The sequence below is a fragment of the Oryza glaberrima genome, chromosome 1 (assembly GCF_000147395.1).
Source record: "Oryza glaberrima chromosome 1, OglaRS2, whole genome shotgun sequence".
NCBI lineage: Eukaryota > Viridiplantae > Streptophyta > Magnoliopsida > Poales > Poaceae > Oryza > Oryza glaberrima.
Window position 1 is genome coordinate 24,376,553 of NC_068326.1, and position 19,214 is coordinate 24,395,766.

At 49.1% G+C, this 19,214-nt stretch overlaps 2 protein-coding genes across 3 annotated transcripts; one reads left to right on the forward strand and one right to left on the reverse strand.

The window, feature by feature from the left end:
• Positions 1 to 5,595: 5,595 nt before the first annotated feature.
• Positions 5,596 to 10,654, forward strand: LOC127780605 (uncharacterized). 2 transcript variants are annotated; one of them, XM_052307545.1, is made up of 3 exons: positions 5,596 to 7,814; positions 9,543 to 9,729; positions 9,810 to 10,654. In XM_052307545.1, exons 1-2 carry the CDS (start codon positions 5,659 to 5,661, stop codon positions 9,721 to 9,723), a joined length of 2,337 nt encoding a protein of 778 aa, XP_052163505.1. In that variant the 5' UTR covers positions 5,596 to 5,658; the 3' UTR covers positions 9,724 to 9,729; positions 9,810 to 10,654. The 2 variants fall into 2 exon arrangements, with proteins under 2 accessions (XP_052163505.1, XP_052163496.1); XM_052307536.1 differs by having other exon boundaries at positions 5,597 to 7,814; positions 9,543 to 10,654.
• A 2,189-nt stretch (positions 10,655 to 12,843) lies between these two features.
• Positions 12,844 to 15,164, reverse strand: LOC127780621 (inorganic phosphate transporter 1-11). Its single transcript, XM_052307551.1, has 2 exons — positions 13,596 to 15,164; positions 12,844 to 13,505 (listed from the first exon to the last, which is right to left on the reverse strand). Exons 1-2 carry the CDS (start codon positions 14,723 to 14,725, stop codon positions 12,968 to 12,970), a joined length of 1,668 nt encoding a protein of 555 aa, XP_052163511.1. The 5' UTR covers positions 14,726 to 15,164; the 3' UTR covers positions 12,844 to 12,967.
• Between the last annotated feature and the right edge of the window lie 4,050 nt (positions 15,165 to 19,214).

Genomic DNA, 19,214 nt, shown 5'->3' on the forward strand with positions numbered 1-19,214 from the left:
ACCGACGGCCACCGCGCGTCTCCCTTCAATCCTCCCCAAGACCGGCGACCATCGTGCGCATGGAAGACGACGACGAGTAGGTGTGGTCCGCGTGGCGGTTGTGGTGGGAGGAGAGGAAGGAGGCGTTGCCGCCCTACCCGCGGCGGCTGCGTCGAAGAGCGCCTTCTGCCTTTGCCTCCGCCACCGGCTGCCCAAGCGAGCTCCTCCGCCGCTTGCCGCCCACTCCACCTCCGTCCCAGCCGCCCGTCGTCGCTGCCATCGCCCGAGCAGCTCTGCCTGCCCCCGTCCTCACCCGCTCGCTGCATGTGAGGGAAGGGAGAAGAGAGAGAGGAGGGAGAGATTGGGATAGAGATAGAGTAGAGAGAGATAGAGAGGGATGGGGAATGGCAGGTGGGGCCCACCATTTTTTATTAACCAATTGGTACTACATGCCTAACAACTCAAGGGTAAATATGTCTTTTCACATTCAAGTTAGCAGTCAACACACGGCCAGCTCATGGGAGTGGTATGAGAGGGTGCGTAAATTTGAGCCAATGGCTGGGCCGGCTCTGGAGCAGGGCCATAAGGGCGATGGCCTAGGGCCCAGCCAAAATGGAGGCCCCGATCCAGGTATATATCTAGTATAGGTATTTAGCCCAATAGCTTAGAATTGATCCTTCTCACTTATTAGAATTGATGATCCAATCCATCGATCCTTCTCACTGATTAGAATTGATCTGTTCTTTTAATTTATTTTTTGTTCCCCATTAAATTACCCAAGATTAGGGATTTAGGGTTCTACCGTTCTGGGTTCAACCATTCAAGGGATCAATACAAGTATACAACCATTCAGTGCACTATAAGTCCATAAGCTAATTAAATTAAGGTATATGGTGGATTAGTTTTCATTAGGACTAGGCCCTTGATTATATAGATTTTTCCCTCGCTGATTTTAGGTCATAGTACTTTGTTTCTACTGTGTTTTTTTAAGTTGTCAATCATACTATCGATATTATTTATCGAGAACAAATTACTATATTGCAACTTTGTCGGAGAATGAACTCCTCCACTAGGGAACCGTGAGGCCCCCCTTTGTGAGTTCGGCCAGGGGCAGCGGGTGAGATTCGAGGGCTTGGTGAGCGGAGCTGTGTGATCTTGAGGGGGTTAGCCCCCCCTCCCCCAAGACGATGAGACAAAAGAGGTTTATACATGTTCGGGCCGCTATGAAGCGTAATACCCTACTCCTGTGCATGATTGATTAAATGTAGAACACAAGTGCTTGGGGTTGCGAGACCCAAGCGCCAGTTCGCCCCCTAGTCCCTCCTCCACCACTAGGCCTGGACCTCCTTTTATACCTCAAGGGGTTACCACATGGGCCCAACAACCTAACCTAGCTCCGGTGGAGAAGTATTATAATCTTTGCATTAAATGCATGTCTTGTCTCTGTGGTTGGGAAGCCAAGCACACGTCGTCTTGATGATGGGGCCTGTCAAATCTTGCCGCCTGACACGAGGGGTGCCCCTGTCAGTCACCATTTAATGGGTGAAGACTTCTGGGCTCCTATTACACCGGGAAACGGGAGCCTTGCTTTGACCAGAGCGGGAGGACCGACTCCGGCTGGGATAAGAGGATGAGAACCTCTCACCATCACTATTTGATGGGACATGTCAGGCTGCACGCCGCCTGACACACGAGCAGCACACAGGCGCACTAGCCAGTCCCATCGGTCATTCGACCAGTCACAGACCAGTTGAGTGCACTGCACGCCGCATTAAATGCGGCATGGCGCGACCGCTTGGGACGCCATAAATGCGGGTAGGTGGGCACCTGGAGGCGGATACCTAACCCACTGTACGTGGTGACCTAGAGAGGGGGTCGGGGGAGCCCGACCCCTAGTCACGGGAGGGGGCGGCCGCCGCCTGACCTCGGGCTCGATCCTCCCTCGGGGGGGAGCCACGTGGCGCCTGGGGCGGCCTTCTCCCTCTAGTCTCAGCCAGGGAGTAGCCGCCGCCCTACCTCGGGCCCGACCCCCCTCGGGGGAGGGCCATGTGGCATTGGAGGGCAGCCTCCTCCATCCAGTCTCTGGGAAGGAGTGGCCGCCGTCCTACCTCGGGCCTGACTCCCCTCAGGGGAGGGCCACGTGGCATCAGGGGGCAATCTCCTCCGACTAGTCTTTGGGGAAGGAGTGGCCGCCACCCCACCTCAGGCCTTACTCCCCTCGGGGGAGGGCCACGTGGCATCGGGGGGCAGCCTCCTCCCTCTAAACCTGATACCCCTGGGCGCATATCACCGACAAACTTGCAAACTGCTTAATTTATTATTTACCATGTTAGAAATGTTTATTTCTGTTACTATAGTATAGGTGCTTTATAGATATTACAAGTTAAAAAAATAGCCTTAACTTCTGAAGGGCATATAGTGTGAAGTTCGCCTAGGGCCCTCGAAAATGTTTATTTTTTGCGGGGACCTCGAAAATGTTGAGCCGGCCCTGTCCAATGGCATATAAGAGAAGAGCCAATTTTGTGTGGCATATCAGGGATCGGACCAAATTTCAATGGCATATAAGGGATTCTCTCAAAGAAGAAGATAGAGGGGGGACATATAGCAGAAGAAAGGAACACTTGAGGAAGGGGACATATAGCAGAAGTAAGGAACACTTGAGGAAACAAATACTAGTAGTACTCTACCTGATTCAAATCACTTGTTTGTTTAGTTTGGTCTAAGTCAATAATTTATAGTTTTGACCATCAATATTATAAAATTCATATGGTTTAATATAATAAGATTTATGTTTTAAATTCATTATGAGAAACATTTTTATAATATATAATTAGCATCTTGTTAAACATATGATTTATAGAAATTGATGGTAAAATAGAAACGTTCGACTTTGGGTAAAATTGGAATGGCAAGTAATTTGAAATAGATGAAATATATAAAAAAGACACTTAAACGAAGTTTCATTGAAGTAGAGATATTACTAAACGTTAATTAATTACGTCAAACGTTGTACTCCCTCCATCTACTTTTGATAGTCATATTTCCAAATCTGAAAATTTTATTTTTGATAGGCATATTTCAATCCAACAGCCTATCATCTTAATAACTTTCTCGGATTTAATGCGTGACTCTCTATTCTTCTACACAATATTGGTCACATGGCATCGAGAAATGTAAATATTAATGAATCGCTTGTTTACGAGGAATAACTAGTAGCATGTTTAATTGGATGATAGGTAGAATCACTTATCCTTGATCTGTGTGTCAAGATAAAATATGACTATCAAAAGTAAGTGGAGGGAATAGTTAAAATCCATTCTTCCAAAGTCGTCATGGTAGAGCACCTCTAATGATTGCCTAATTAAAGGCCTCTCAATTAGATAGGCTAGCCCTAATATATCATCCCAGTTAGTCCCTACAGTATTCTCAACTCGCCTAGCTTTATGATCCAAGCCATTCTCAAGCTATAAGGTCAGCTAAACCCAGCGGCTGTTTTATTAACCATCATTAGTATACTATTCATACACTTCTTAGTATTACTAACATAAAACAAGCATGTAAACATAAATATGATAATTATATCACTCAAGAGAAGATGTTGAAATATTGGAAATTTTTTTCCAAAGACAGTAATAATTGAAGGGCATATTTTTGAAAAATAAAATTCCAAACCAACATACAAGGAGTAAACTGGTCATATTATTGAAAAAAAAAACATATCGTGAACAAAGCGCCTATCTCGGGATTAGACGAGCCAGTCCACTAATCCATAAACCCATTTTAGTATCAGTTACTTCTCCGTTTTATATTATAAATAGTTTTATCTTTTTCCCTAGTTGACTTTTATAGTTGGGACAATTGCTTATTTGACCCTGTTTTGAACTGTAATTGCCGATTTGGCTCTACTTTTGAGCTTTGCTTATTTGACCCTCTTTTTCGAGTACGAAACTTCCGTCTGACCCTCTTTTGATGACTTTGTTATGGTTTGATTTTTTTTAAAAAAGAAAATATTTCAAGAGTTTCTAATGACGAAAATACCCTCCAAACCCTATTTTGACTCTCTCTCTCTCTCACTCGTGCGTGACTCTCACGGTCTCACCTCTCTCTCACTCGTGCGTGCAGCGGCGGCGACGACCTACGCGTGCGGCGGCGGCTAGCTAAGGGGGCGGCGGTGGCGGCGAGCTGAGGGGGCGGCGGCGGCGGCGTCAAGCACTGCCCCGCCGGCGTCCACTCGTTGTGGTGGAGGGCGGCGGCAGCGGCGCTTTGAGGGGGTCCGAGTCGGCGCCGATCTGAGGGGGCGGCGGCGGCGAGCTGAGGAGGCGGCGGCGGCGGCGTGATATACAGCCCCGCCGGCGCCCGCTATGGAGGTGGAGGGCGGCGGCGGCGGCGGTCTGATGGGGCGCGGGGCGGCGCCGATCTGTGGGGGCAGCGACGCCGAGCTGTGGGGGCGGTGGCGCCGAGCTGTCGTGGCGGCGACAGTGAGCTCGATGATGAGGAGGAGGAGCAACGGTGGTGGAGCTCAGGTCGTGGCGGTGTGCAAGCAGCGGATCAGGCGGCTGCTGGGTGTACGAGCCGCAGATCTGGCGGCAGCGGCGCCTCTCTCCCGCGAGCTGGTGAGCTTCGGCACCGCGCCGTCACCACTCCACGCGCGCCAGCCTCCTCCTTTCTCCGCGCGAGTGATGCCGCCGCCCGCCCTTCGCACGCCGGCGAGCTCCAGCGCCTTCCTTCCTCCGTCTGCGTGCCGGCTTCTGTCTTCCTCCGCGCGCGCGCCGTCGCTGGGTCGGCAACGACGACGACAACGCCACGGCGAAGATCACAGGGAGCCGCTCCCTCCCTCCCCGCGCGCGTCGGCCTCAATCTTCTTCCGCGCGCGCCGCCGCCGGTCAGCAACGACGACGACGATGACGCTGTGGCGAAGAGCACAAGGCGCCGCTCTCTCCCCCCAGCGCGCGCCGGCCTCCGTCTTCCTCCGCGGGTGCGCCGCCGCCGCCGTCGGGGAAAGAGATTTTTTTTATATTATCCAAACTTTAGGTCAAACAAGCAAACAAACAAGATATAACATGGCCAAATAAGCAAGGGCAAAATGGATTATTTACCCTAAAATTAACACCGTCACCTCACACAAACGGAATAGGGTCAGACCAGAGCTTCGTACTCGAAAATGAGGGTCAAATAAGCGAAGTTCAAAAAATAGGGTCAAATCGGCAATTACAATTCAAAACGAGGTCAAATAAGCAATTGCCCCTTTATAGTTTGATTAAAGTTTATAGAAAAATATAGCAACATTACATTCAATGGAATTAATTTAGTGCAGTAGATATTGATAATTTGTTTCTATGAAATTGATTAAACCTGAATAAATTTGACTGAAAAAAAGTAAAAACTATCTATCTATAATATTAACCGGATGGAGTACCTATATACTAAAATAAAATAAAGAAAAACATAAAACATAAATGGGTTTTTGCAAGACAACCGGTTTGGCGAGAGCAGAGCAGGCATCCATCCTCACATGATGTACAGTCACACACACTCCTCTCTCGCTGTCTCGGTATCTGAGCAGTCGCTCTCACATCCTTGACAGCGAACAGTAAGCAAAACCCCCCCACTCGATCAGCGCCTCCCTGATTTCTCCCAAACCAAAACCAACCAAACCTCGCGGGCGGCCGCCTAGGGCTTATGGCTGCCGCGATGGCCACCGGCGGGCTCGACCCCGCCGCCCGCGAGGCCGAGCTCGCCCACCTCCCGGGCCCCAAGCTCGTCGACCACCTCTGCACCACCCACCGCCGGGCCGACTACGAGGCGGTCGCGCGGGTGCTCGACGCCCGGGACCGCAGGCTCGAGGCCGCGCTCGCCGAGAACGAGGACCTGCGGAGGAAGTGCGACGCGCTGCTGGTCGGTCAGCGCCGGCCGCGGGAGGAGGAGGAGGAGGAGGAGGCGGCCGGGGAGAAGCCATCCCCCGGAATCATCGCCGCCCCGGAACCGGCACGGCGGGACGAGGAGGAAGTCGAGGGGTCGTCAGAGGAAGGGGAGGTTAGAGGCGTCGACTTTATTGACCTCTCCTCCTCCTCCTCCGACGACGACGAGGAGAAGGAGGTGGAGGCGGGCCGCGGCGCTGGTTCGAGGGTTCCGATCATCAAGGAGGTGCCCGATGACGCGGAGGGGGACGAGGACGACACCTTGCCGCTGAGCCAGCTCTGGAAGAGGCGTCGGCTAGGTGAGCCCGGGGCTGTGAAATCGGAGAAAGGAGATGGGCACAATCCGGTCGATTCTGGGGGGAATGATCGACCGAAATGTACTTCTGCGAGGACGGATGTTCCGGAAGCATCAACCGGGGAGATGGTGAGTAGGCCTGGGGATTCGATGGTAGCAGCTTTCGTGCAGGGTAAGGGAACAGTGCAACCGGAGAATGTGGGTGGGGAAATGCCCAGGGTAATGCTGCATTCCCCGGCACAAGTTATCCGGAGCACCTTGCAGAAAAGAAAATTTGGCAAGAAAGATGGTTCATCTGCTATTCCAGGGGACACTACTTCTTCCCAAGCAAGAAGTACAAGCCTTGCACCCAAGAGAGAAGGTTCAGCTGCTGTTCCAGGGTACACTACGTCTTCCCAAGCAAGAAATACAGGCCTTTCACCCAAGAAATGCAGGGATTCAACGAGCCCAGATGATGAAATGTGCAATGCACTTGCTGATTCTGTACAGGTTGGAGCTGGTAGCACGATGCCGAGGGGTCCCGGTGAGCAAGACAAAGGAATTGGTGCAGTGCAAAGGGCAACGGTGCTGCATGGGACTAGTGGAATTGGGGAGCAAGGCGGTAAGCTTGATTCTACTCCGACTAAAGTTGGGGAATTGAACAGGAGAGAGGGAGGACTGCAGAACAAATCAATCGATTCGAAGTCAAATGATGCGCTGAAACACCAGGATAAAAAAGATGGTAGAATGGTACAGAAAGGGGATCTCTCAGTGCAGTCATGTGTGCCTGCTAGGCCAATAGTTGCTAGTGTTCCTTCGGTAACTAAAAATTCTGAAAAGGGAAACAGTGCAAAGGGAGTTAGTCAACCACCAAAGGGAAATGACCAAATGAACAAGATGTCAATGGTGGAATCATCATCCAAATGTGGGTATGAGAAAGTCGGGGCTGATGTGCAGAAGTGCTCACCTCTACCTAGACAAAGTGAAGAAGGAAGTGTATCAAGGGGAGTAGTTTCATTTGAAGAGACTGGAATAGCAACAGTTCATCCTCTGAGCATTCGCAATCTGTCAGGACTAGAACTTCGAAACTTAAACAAAGGAGGTGGTGAATTGTCAAAGAAATTGGTGGTTGAAGGGTCACCAAAATATGGAGAAAAGAATAATGATGCTCGTTCAGAGAAAAACTCATCTCCATTAGGACAGAGTGAAGATGTCAAGATCATTCGTGAAGGGGCTTCAAATGAAGAGCCAAGGGTGGGAAGATTGTCTCCTTCGATCCTAAGCAACTACTCAACAGGTGAACAAATTCATTCAGTGAGTAAGAATGCTGAATTATGCAGTCCGACAGCCAAAAAAGCTTTGTTTGAACCTGGATCTTCATGTACGCCTTTAAAGCACACGGTTTGTCCACCTTCCAGTGGTAAAAGCATCTCTATCCAGGCAAAAGGGGAAATAAATTTGTTACCTTCAGCTATGTCAAGGCACTGGGAAACCGCTGCACACATGATTGCCTCACTTAGGGGAAACATGGAGCTCTCTATGCAAGCTCTCTGTGCTCTTTACCACCAAAGGAAGTTAGTAATCATGTCAACTGAAGGACAACAAACTGGGACTACTGGACTCACCAAAATTGATGCCGTCAGGTTTGTTGAAGTTAATTTCACTTAATGTTAATTCCATGCTTCTACAAACTTAATTTGAACTGTGACCTTTTTTTCCATATGCAAGGTATAAATAGCAAAATATTTATTATCAGTAAAGTATCTCTCTCTGGTTTACTAGCTAATGAAGTACTTTTTAAACAGAATTAATCATGTCTTGATCTATGTTAAACTCGGATGTCAAGCAGAATTTAGTTGTGCAAACCGCATTAAAAGACGTTTACTAAATGTACAATCGTGAGATCATTTAAAGCTACTTGCTGATGGCAATGGTTTAGAAGTTAAGGAGTGTTTGACAAGAGGTTAGATCTGTGCATTGCTGTTGGAAACCCTTAAACTTTTTTGAAAGCTTTGATTCCATATATGGTACTTTACCGTGCCATGATTTCCCAATCAATTAGTTCAGAGAGAAACTGAGATAATCCAGATTATGATTACCATGAATTCTCTGTATAACCCCATTTTACTTAATGGAAACTCCGTTTCCTTTTTGTTAAATTTTTCTGAGATTAAATCGTGTTCTCGATACCTTAAGAATATGAAGCTTTTAGTCCAACTTGAGAGAGCGCATTATTTTATCTCTATTAGGTATAAGCAAGATATGGATTTCTAATACATATGCTGAGTCATAAAGTGTTCATGAGAGAAACAACCAAAAGAGGTTCTTGAGTCAAAGCAGAATTAGTTTTGCCAATGGCCAAATGCAGTTTACTTAGTAGATTATGAGGTAAACCAAATGTTTATACTTGTATTGTCATGCCACAACTAACAGCAGTGCATAGGATATTAGAGGGCACTAAGTCACTAATTTACATCCTTCAAACTTCCTATTATTTTTTGTGATGTATTCAATAGGTTGTTTTAAAATTACAAAATATATTTAATTTACTGGGATTTTAGTGGCAAGATCTAACACAAAATTCAGTTTGTGACATTTAAAATGCGGTGAATCTTCCTGTTTGAATAATTTGATTATGTGTGTCAGTTCATAATTCTTATTGTATCCAACTAAACATTGAATTTCTACCATGTATTTGCTTGTGAATTAGCAAAAACCTCTAGATTTAATGCTGTGGTGAAGCAATTGAAACCATTAATTTTTGAAATTTGAAAAAAATGTTCCCCATAAAGATTTTAATATGCAAGTTTGAAATTGAACTTTTACTGGTACATTGGTTATGTTTTGCATACAGTACTGTGGTGTGATTGGTAACACCACTCTCACTGGCTAAGAAAAACAAACAAACAAAGAATGTCTGTTCTAGACTATACAACTCTACCCTTTGTTCCAAAACAAGTTCATTTTTATCACCCTATCTACCCTCAATCCGCAAATTTATGAGTTTTTTTAATTCAACCCTTTATCTACCCACCCACCAATACTACTTTCCTATTAATAAGGGATACTTTTGTACTTTTCCCTCTATCTTGTTTTGAACACCCAAGGCCAAAGATGAAGTTTGTTTGGGATGAAGCTAGTAGTACCGTGCATCTTGAGTAGCAAAGAAACATCACTAGCATGTGAGACTGGTGGAAGTTCATATATTATGCCCCTGTCTTCAACCTGTGGTCTGTGCAATTTTTCTCTTCTGTAAAAGCAATGCAGTTCCAAATAATACATGGTTCTTTCATTATACCAAAATGATATATGTGCCTTTGCCCTTTATACTGATTTCTGAAACTATACTTGTTTGATGTTGTTCACCTCAGGGCAATTAGGTTGTCAGAATTTCTTTTGGACGGTAAGCTTAAAGGGCCTCTGAAAAGAACTGCCAAGGAACTACTAAGCCATGATGCTACAGGGCCCACTTTCCTGGAGAAAGTAGCACTAAGTTTCTCCAAAGAACTGTTCGATATTTACAAGAACAAGAAGGATCCGTACTTCTGTTGACAGCAAGTAAGCGATATGTGGTTTAACATTCAGATATCCATAACTTGTCTTATAGTAGGGTCACTATAGTTTGTTGTCATGAACAGCTGCTGCTGAAATTAGCAGTTTACTCACCTTCCCTGACTACAACAATTAGCAGTCTAGGTCCTCCGTCCGTGAACCATGGTTTCAGCTAATAGTCATGAAGCTTGGTCGTGGTGGGCAACTATTCTATGCATTTAAACCCGCCAGCCCGGCGAAAAAAAATTCTATACATTTAAATACGAAATATTGAAGAGACATCGGAAGCACTACTAGAGTTTGAAGCTCCAGTGCCTTCCACTGTTTTAAGATGTTGATGCTGCAAAGTATAGCACCTCTTGTGTTGCATAGTTTTGTGACTGCACAGAGCCTCCATCCAGTAGATCCCATTTTGTGAGTTCGAGTTCTTGAGACATCATGTAATGCAGGGGTCAATTGATGGATGCAGATATCTCTTGCAAAGTTTTTGAATTGATCACTTCACTGTTTGGTATTGCCATGCATGCTTGTCCCTGCAGTCCTGCAACATGCAGAGTGCAATCAAAGGCTAAATATAACCACTGTTCCAAGTGGAGATGTGATTATCGTTTACCTGTTGTGGTCAAGGTGGCAAGCAGGATCATTCCTGAATCTAAGCACACGAAGAACAGGGCCGTCCACTCCTGGAAACCACCTATCACGCATCGTTTTCCTGCACGGGTTAAACTCTTATCGGGATGCTAGTATAAATTTCGATGTCCACTGCATTTCCAAAATTTATGCGGGCACAAACGAGACGCCCTCCTCCGCTCTCTCTCTCCTTCTCGTCCTGACCTCCGGTGCGGCGGGAGGGAGGGGGATCTAGAACACCATTGGTTTTCAGGTTTTGATCATCTTGACCCGTCGTTGGTGAGAAGAAGCAAAAAATGGCGCTCATCTCGAGAGCTTCTGTTCTTGTGATGGCCATCGTCGCCATGCTCGCCACCTTGGTGAATGCTCAGGCCCCTGCACCAGCACCCACCAGTGATGGTCAGTGTCTTCCTCTTCCTCTCATCTTTTATCATGGATTTACTGCCTTGTTTTCCCATCGGGCATCATGTAAAATCCACCTTCTTCCATAGCTCTCCGGTAGGCGCCTAGGCGGTAGTCCGGTGGTGCAATTGACGGCAAAGTTTAAACTTTAAAGGGCTGTTTTAATGAGTGCCACACTTTACCATACCTGTGGCATCCACCTAATCTATTGTTTGGTTTGTGTCAAAATTATGGTATACCACACTTCTTTTAAAAATAGGCTTACTCTACATACACTTATTTTCTTGACATAACTAGCCACAAGTGTGGCTAACAAATTGTTAGCCGCACAATGTTTGGCTTGCCACACTTCGTCAAAACTTTTGTGGTAAAGTGAAGTTGTGATCCAAACAGCCCTTAAGTTTCATGTGGTACTACTAGGGATTTCGTTCTTATCCATGAACCCATGTATACCTCTCCCCTCCATCTTCCTCATGTTTCGCTCGGCGCCGACCGATGAGAGAATCCCATCGTCTGCAAACCAGGACTCTCAGGCGTGAGTTACCATCACCATAAGATGGAGATACTGTCCCATGGCAGCACCATGATAGATTATTATCCCTCTCGGTTTTTGGATCACAGCCATTGATACCGGTGGGTGAGGATTCTTTATCACAATGATACTACTATTACAATCACTATATATGAGTTCCACCCTTCTATTATCCCACACATCACATTACAATCATTTACATGTGGGTTTCACCCCTCTATTATCTCATATATCAGTTTCTATAATAATAGTATCATTATGATAGAGGATGTGAATCCTGTACTGGTCCGGTTTATCAGAAAACCTCAATTGTACAGTTAGGACAGCTATTAATTTGGATCTCGATTACTACTCGTATGGTATTTAGTCCTATTTACGATCCTATGATTCAGCAGTAAGGTAGTCGCAATCTCCTTAATTTGCGCCTTCTCCTTCGCCTCCGCCCAATCTAATCCGTCCTACGAGCCAGCGCCCAGCCGCCGCACTCGTAGAACAGGGACGACTCCCGGCGCTCAGCTAGGCCCAGCTAGCGGGGGCCGTCGGCGCCGACTCGGGTGGCACGGACGACGACGGTGCCGCGCGTGCGCCGGGCAAGCGGAGGACGTACCGTCGGCGGCAAGCATGAGTGAGAAGAACCACGAGTACATACAAATCTTGAGTTCGGCTGCCGCCGCCACCTAGTACAACTAACCCGAGTTGCCATTGGTTGATTCGATCGAGATTCGGCAATGTTGCGTTTGAAACTTTGCGGGTCCTTATTTGCGTCAATTTTTCATGGTGTGTGGTTCCTCTGTGCGTATACTCCGTTACAGTTTTTTTCTTTACAAATTGTTCGGAAATACTGTCACTGGCCCATGTTGATTGATTCATTGACTGTGTGCATTTTGTCATGCAGGAACAAGCGTGGACCAAGGGATCGCCTATGTGCTGATGTTCGTGGCACTTGCCCTCACCTACCTCATCCACCCCTTGGATGCATCCTCCGCCTACAAGCTCTTCTGAACTCAACTCCTTAACGCTCTGTAATCACGCTAACTTGTATTTAACGGGCGTTCAGCTGTATTATTCAATCGATCCAGTTTGTTCAAGAGCAAGAAGAGAGATCGATTCGATCGGCCGCGCCTCTGCTAGCTGTTCATTGCGGTTTGATCCATGTTGAAGATCGAGGGGACCAAAAAATGGCAAAACGATGCAACCGGCCTGGTCCATTCTCAGTTGTGTATAGACTGTATGGATTTAGTTCTTTCATGAGTCGATCTGTAGGATCACCACCAGTACAGAGAAATACAGGAGCTCGTCATATAGAGAAAGAACTAACAGAATGATTGATTAGCTGCTTGCAATACGCATACACCAATACGAAGTAGTAAAAGGAGCATAGTTGCATTGTCCCTCTCATTCTCAGTTTCTTGCTAGCTAGTAGTTCTCAACATTGTGAATGGTCACGATATATACTATTGTTGCATGAGTGCACACACTCAAACATATATATTACTCTAACATGGTAATGGAGATATATACTTGTATATCAAATTCCCAAGCTAGCATCTGGCAATTCAAGTTATTGCCATTATTTTGGTCCATTTCCACTCTCATAATACAGATATATCAATATAGTACTATTATTGCGTAGGTATACGTACTGGTATTGTGTAGGTATGCATATCCCAGATGAGCGTATCATGCGTGCATGGATGTCTGCCATTCGGTGCTTGAAGCAGGGAACTTCTCGTCCCTGCTCACATCCGAAGCGCTCACGCCAACGCCGGCATTGGCAGCGGCAGGGGCGCCGCCGCCACCGGCGCCGGTGTTGCCGTCCTCGCCGGAGATCTCCTCGAGCGACCGACCCATGGTCTCCGGGACGAGGAACGTGAAGAAGAAGCCGAGCATGTTGGTGATGGAGAGGATGATGAGCGCCTTCTTGATGCTTTTGACTTGAGAGTTGTACGTGAGCTTCTGAATGCCGAAGGCCGCGACGATGGCGCCGGCCTTGCCCGCCGCGGCACTGATGGCGTGGCAGGTGGAGCGCACGCGCGTCGGGAACAGCTCGGCCGGCAGCACGAAGGTGGTGCTGTTCGGCCCGAAGTTGGCGAAGAAGAAAGTGAGCGCGTACAGGAGCCCGAACAGGAAGTGATGGGTTTTGAGGTAGTCGTACAGGATGCCCATCGCCAGCATGAACATGGACATCATGAAGAAACCGATCAGCTGGATCATGTACCTGCATATGTGACCATGAATTCATTCATTTCGTGTATGTTCGCATCGATTGCATTAATCAAGTGTCCATGTTTATACGGTTCGTACGTACCTGCCCATCTTGTCGATGAGAGCGACGGTGACCCAGTAGCCGGGGAAGGTGCCGAGGAGAGCGACGAGGAACGAGGCCTTGGATATCTGGAACATCTCCGTGAGAGCGTTGACTTCGGCAGCGCCGCTGATCAGGCCCATAGCCGGGAAGATGTCCTTCTGGGTCAGGTTCTGGCTGTAGAAGGCGATGTCAAGGAGGAACCACGTGGTCGTCGTGCCGATGAGGTGCAGGCCGTGGCGCCGGGCGAACTCCATCGACAGGAGCGGGTAGTTGTTGGCCGCGTTGAACTTGGCCAGCTTCTCCTGCTCGGCCTCTATCTCGATCGACAGCACCTTCTGCATGTCGTTCGCCGCCTGCTTCGCGTTGCCATCGATGATCGCCGTGTACCTCGCCGTCTCCGGCATCTTCATCCGCCAGTAGAAGGTCGCCAACGCCGGGAACGCGCCGATCATCAGGACGATGCGCCACACGTAGTCAGCCGCGGGCATCTGCCTCGAGAGGTCATGGTTCCCCTTGTACGACGGCGCCTTGTTGTAGGTGAGGAAGATGCTAGAGACGATCATGGACACGAGCCCCGCGAAGATGATGCCGACGCCCTGCATGGCGAACACCGCGGCGATGAACGCGCCGCGCGTCTTCTTGTTTGAGTACTCGGACATGATGGTGGCCGACAGCGGGTAGTCCCCGCCGATGCCGAAGCCGAGCCAGAAGCGGAAGAAGCACAGCGTGCCGATGACTGCCTTGCGCGAGCTGCCGAACGACAGGCCGGAGCCGATGGCGCAGGCGGCCATCAGGATGAGGGTGACGCCGTAGACGCGCTTCCGGCCGAGCTTGTCGCCGAAGTAGCCGAAGACAAGCTGGCCCATGAGCGTGCCGACGAGCGCGACGCCGATGACCATGTTGTTGGCGGTCTTGGACAGAGCGCCTGGCTTACTGTCCGTCGAGCCATCGGGCTGGTAGTAGAGACGGCCGAGCAGCTTGGACACCGTGGAGATGCAGAACAGGTCGTAGGCGTCGGTGAAGAAGCCCATGCCGGCGATCACGATCGCCTTCATGTGGTACATCTGCGTGCGCGCCGAGTCCAGCGCGTCCAGCACCGCCAGGTTCGAGCCCCCGTCCGCGTCCGCCATCTCCGATGATGCCGTCGGTCGTCCTCTCCTGCCGCTCTCGCCGCCGGGGAACACTGCTACGAGGCTAGCTAGCTACCTCTGATCACCAAACTGCTCGCTGCCTTGCCCGATCTTATAGCTGGGATTTCACCCTCAAGCTAGGTCGATGAACGAGAGGGCGTCTGCACCGAGGAGAAGCTGTCGCCAAGCGCGGGAGATTGTCCCGTGTTGGTTGGCAGCATATTCGGCGCGTACACTAGGCGTCTAGGCGGCATTGTGAAGGGTGGAAGCAGTTGGCCGTCCCTCGTGCGGAGATGAGATCGGATTCTTTGTCTCGAGAGGAGAATGACGAAATCAATCATGCTGCGTTGCCCTGCGCGCGTGTAATTCAGCTCAGTGATGCGTCAATTGGGCAGCTGATGGATATGGGAGAAGAGCCTGTGTGTTTTGTCCCTTGCAAGATTTTACTTTACCTGGAGGATGCAGCGCAGCAGCATCGAAGTTAACTAGGACGGAAATGCGTCGTTTTTGGTAGGATATTCGGCAGATAATCATGATTGGCGATTCCTACCATACGGCGGAACCTGTGTGACAGAGTGTTGTTTCCTTGCAGTTGCGGTCCAACTGTCTACATCATCGATTTACCGCTACGCCGTCTGCCTAAAAGCAGATATTTCGGCCCCATTTGTTAAGCCTCCAAATTTCAACTCCTAATTTTAAACTCCAACTCTAATAGAAGCTAGCTCTTATAGAGGCTGAAGGTAGTTGTAAAAATGTTTGGCTAGATTTGGTTAGCTCCACGCTACCACATCCCATCTCATTTCGTCGAATACTTGGTTGGTGTCCCGCGGTCTTGTCACCACCGCCGTCGCGCGTCGCCGCTCAGCCTGTGCACTGCTGCCCACACGTGCGCCGCCCTGTTGCGCTTGTGCGCCACCAAGACACCCAATAGCCGCTGGTCCCCACGACTGGTTACGGCCTATGCATGCCACCCAACCAACCGACACCGTCGTCGCTCATCCCACACCCCGTCACCCACACGTTGTCCTGCTGACCCTGCCGATCGATGCTCAGCCCGCGTGCCACCGCCCTCTCCCTTGCTGCCCTCGCACACCACCAAGCCGCCTAGCAGCTGTGCAACCCGCTCGCCGCCACCAGTCCCAGCGGCCGGTCGCCACCCAGCCGCCTAGTTGGGAGGAAGAACGGGATGAGAGAGGGTGTGAATGGGTAGTTCAGTGGCATATTCGGTAAATACATGAAAAGTTAAAAGTTAGTTAGCTTTTTTGGATGGAGTGGAGCGGTGAAGCAGCAAAAACCCATCTCCACCCCCGTAGTACAATTTTGTGGAGCAACTCTACTAACTTCTAACTTCGCTAAAAAAAATGAAGAATTTGTACGGTCCCACTTATCTAGAGCTAGAATTGTGTTAAATGGGTCCCTTTTTTTTCTCTTAGCAGACAAACTTTTTATTTTGCTAGTAGTGATACTGCACTTTCTAGCAACACTGCATTGGTGATAGCCCCTGCATGGGCTCAGATATCACTATCTATGCAAGGCCTTTCGTCCCATCAATAATCTTACGGTCTAATAGGAACAAGTCTATTTGGCATCCCTCGTCTATTGCTCCTGAATGAATCGCTCCCTCAGCCGCAAAACCGGGTATAATGCCTTCCCTAACTTCAAAAACCGATGTAAATCAACTACTTCGAGAATTTGGGAAGCGGTATCTCCTGAGATGCCAGGTTTACTGCAGTTGATTTACTATATTAGCATGTGGGATCCACATATTGGTGATTTCCTTGTCTCATCTTCCTCCTCACCTCCCCCTCCCTCTCCCACCTCTCTCTTTTCTCTCTTCCCTCTTCTTCGTCTCTCACCTTCCAACAACAGTAAAGCTCGGGAGGGTAGCGGTAGTGGCGAGATGGCCCCGACAGGGCAATGGTGGTGGTGACCCGGAGCCGAGGATGGTGGCCACCTCGGAGCATTCAGGGAAGGAGGACGTGACCGGTAGGGATGTGCCAAGTGAGACTTGGAACTTGGAAGATCTTCACTAGCAACGACAGCTGAAGACAAGAAGACATCGATGACGACACCAAAGCTCCGCCCTCTCCCATCACTCCCCTATTAGTCTGTAGTGTTAGGTGCACGCATCCCCGGAGCCAGGTGAAGACGGTGCTAGCTGGTGAGCACCCTCGCGAACCCCAACCCCACTCGGGAGAGGAGCCGCCAACATCGAGCCCTTCCTTCCGGCCGTTTGCCGCTACGACACCATCTTGGGAGGGGGCAAGGGGCCGGGCCGGAGGAGGCCACGAGCGCATACGACGTGGACTGCGACATCCATGAAGTTGCAGTCTCGAGTGCTGCCTACCGCTACCTCGAGCACCACCACGTGCACGCTCCTTGACAGCATGTCGACAATGACTAGATTTGGCCTCATGTTTCTAGCCGCCTCAGCCTCGCTAAGCTCTCGTCGTCGCTTGGGGCCTCTTCCTACTCCATCCAAACTTCTCCACATCCATCGCCCTTGGGGGGACGGGGCCCTTCTCACTAGTCGCCTCCTCCCATCGGGCTTCCTCGATTACTTAGCTGCCTTCTTCGGCTTCGGCTCACCACCACCACCACCATCCCGGGCTCTACTGCTGCTGGAAGGTGAGACAGGAGGAAGAGGGAAGAGAGGAGAGAGAGAGAGAGAGGGAGAGGGAGAGGGGGGAGAGAGAGAGGATAGGTGAGGAAGGAGATGAGATGAGGAAGAAATCGCTAACATGTGGGACCCACCTACTGACTCAGCGAGTCAACGTGGTCAACTTGCCACGTCAGCAGAAACCGCTACTTAAATCACTGAAGGAGTTTATTTGCACCGAGTTTCGGAGATGGGTAGTACGTTATAACTGGTTTTGTGGTTGAGGAAGGCGATTTAATCAGGAGCAACAAATGAGGGAGGAACAACAGACTTATTCCGGTCTAATACGATAATGCCAACATCCACTTGCTGGTGTTGTGGGCCTTCGTTGGTACTATTTAGCCAGCAAATTAAGCTGCCTACCTGACTAATACTCTAGTAATGCATGTTGCTAAGAAGCCAATCAAGAGAATTTCTCGCTACTAGATGTGTTCTCAAATCAATCGATGTACCAAACTTGTCCAGAAAATCAATTGTGCGAGAAGGATATGCAAGAATCAAGGAGAGTGGCGCGGAGAAGCTTGAAGAGGGAGCGTAGACCGGAGATGATAGGCATGGGGAGAAGCAGCAGCTTCAGCAAGGAGAAATGGTGGAGGGGCGGAGCGGCCGAGCGCCAGCGATGTCTTGCGTGGTTCGTCAGTATGGTCACGGTTTTCCTCGACGCCGCTTGCGGATCCTAGAAAATGACTCCGCCGCTCCGGTAGATCGAGCATTTGGCCCCAGAGGCACCTCGCTTGAGCTCAAGCACCACGCCCACTGCCACCTCATCAAGCTCGAGCTCCGACGCCACCGCTCGAGCTCGCTCGGCGTTGGAGTGGCTAGCTCATAGGCAGAAAGAGAGAAAAGAGGGGGAATAAGGAAGGTGTTCATTGATAGGTGGGGACCACTATTTTTTAAACCGATTTAATATGTCACGTAGATGAAAACAGCCTTTAGGGCAAGTTTTATAGTAGGGATATGTTGGAGGCTTACCACGGAGGGCCGTTGGTCGAACCTACCAAAACTAAAAGTTCAAGCTACAGGCTCACGCCGAAGGTGGACGGTGAAGGTCGAGAGTAAAGCCGTACGGGCGAAAGCCATGACTTGGGTAACACCACCTTCGCCGAGTGGAGTTCTCGCTAGAAGGCGGCACGGGCAAAGATGATGCGGCGAAAGCCTCGGCACACAGGCACGGGTTTCGCCAAAGCACCGAGCCCCGTCGGGAGGTTTGCTGGGCCGCTACGCCCTCGGGGGATTTCGCTAGATAGATGGTCCGAGCCATTTAGGCCCAGTAGGGGCCCGCATGTGTAAAGGACACAATGTGCCCTCCATAATGTCTCTATCATAAGGGTAACCATGTAAATTCTCCTGTATAATCTAAACCCTAGTAGTGGGAACCTGTAATGGGGCTATAAATAGCCCCCTAGGGCAATGTAATGGAGGGATCCAAAAAAATTAAACAAAGTAGTACAACTGTTCTTCTTTTTCCCGTCTACTGTTGAGAGAACCATGTATTTCGATGTGACGCAGTTGTCCATTTGACAACAGGGTAGTTGTCACATCTAATTTTATCCATGTAAGATAAGAAGTGATATATACAATATACCACATCTACACCACCTCTATCATTATAACCCAAATAATTTTATTTTATTTGTTTGTCCAATCTCTTCTTTCTTTCATCTTCTTTTTCTTGGGTTTGTGTGGAAATTGCTCCTTGCATGAGATGTGGCTCACCTTCTATTTCCTCAATTATTACTTTCACCTTATCATCCAATCCTACATGGTATTTTTAGGGGCAACACATTAAGCATCATAGTACTTACCCTTACAAACCACTAAGGAAGATCA

Coding starts and splice junctions, on each gene's coding strand:
- LOC127780605 (XM_052307545.1), top strand. CDS start 5,659: ATGGCTGCCGCGATGGCCACCGGCGGGCTCGACCCCGCCGCCCGCGAG. Junction 7,815..9,542: donor ACCAAAATTGATGCCGTCAG/GTTTGTTGAAGT, acceptor TGTTCACCTCAG/GGCAATTAGGTTGTCAGAAT.
- LOC127780621 (XM_052307551.1), bottom strand. CDS start 14,725: ATGGCGGACGCGGACGGGGGCTCGAACCTGGCGGTGCTGGACGCGCTG. Junction 13,506..13,595: donor CTCATCGACAAGATGGGCAG/GTACGTACGAAC, acceptor TCACATATGCAG/GTACATGATCCAGCTGATCG.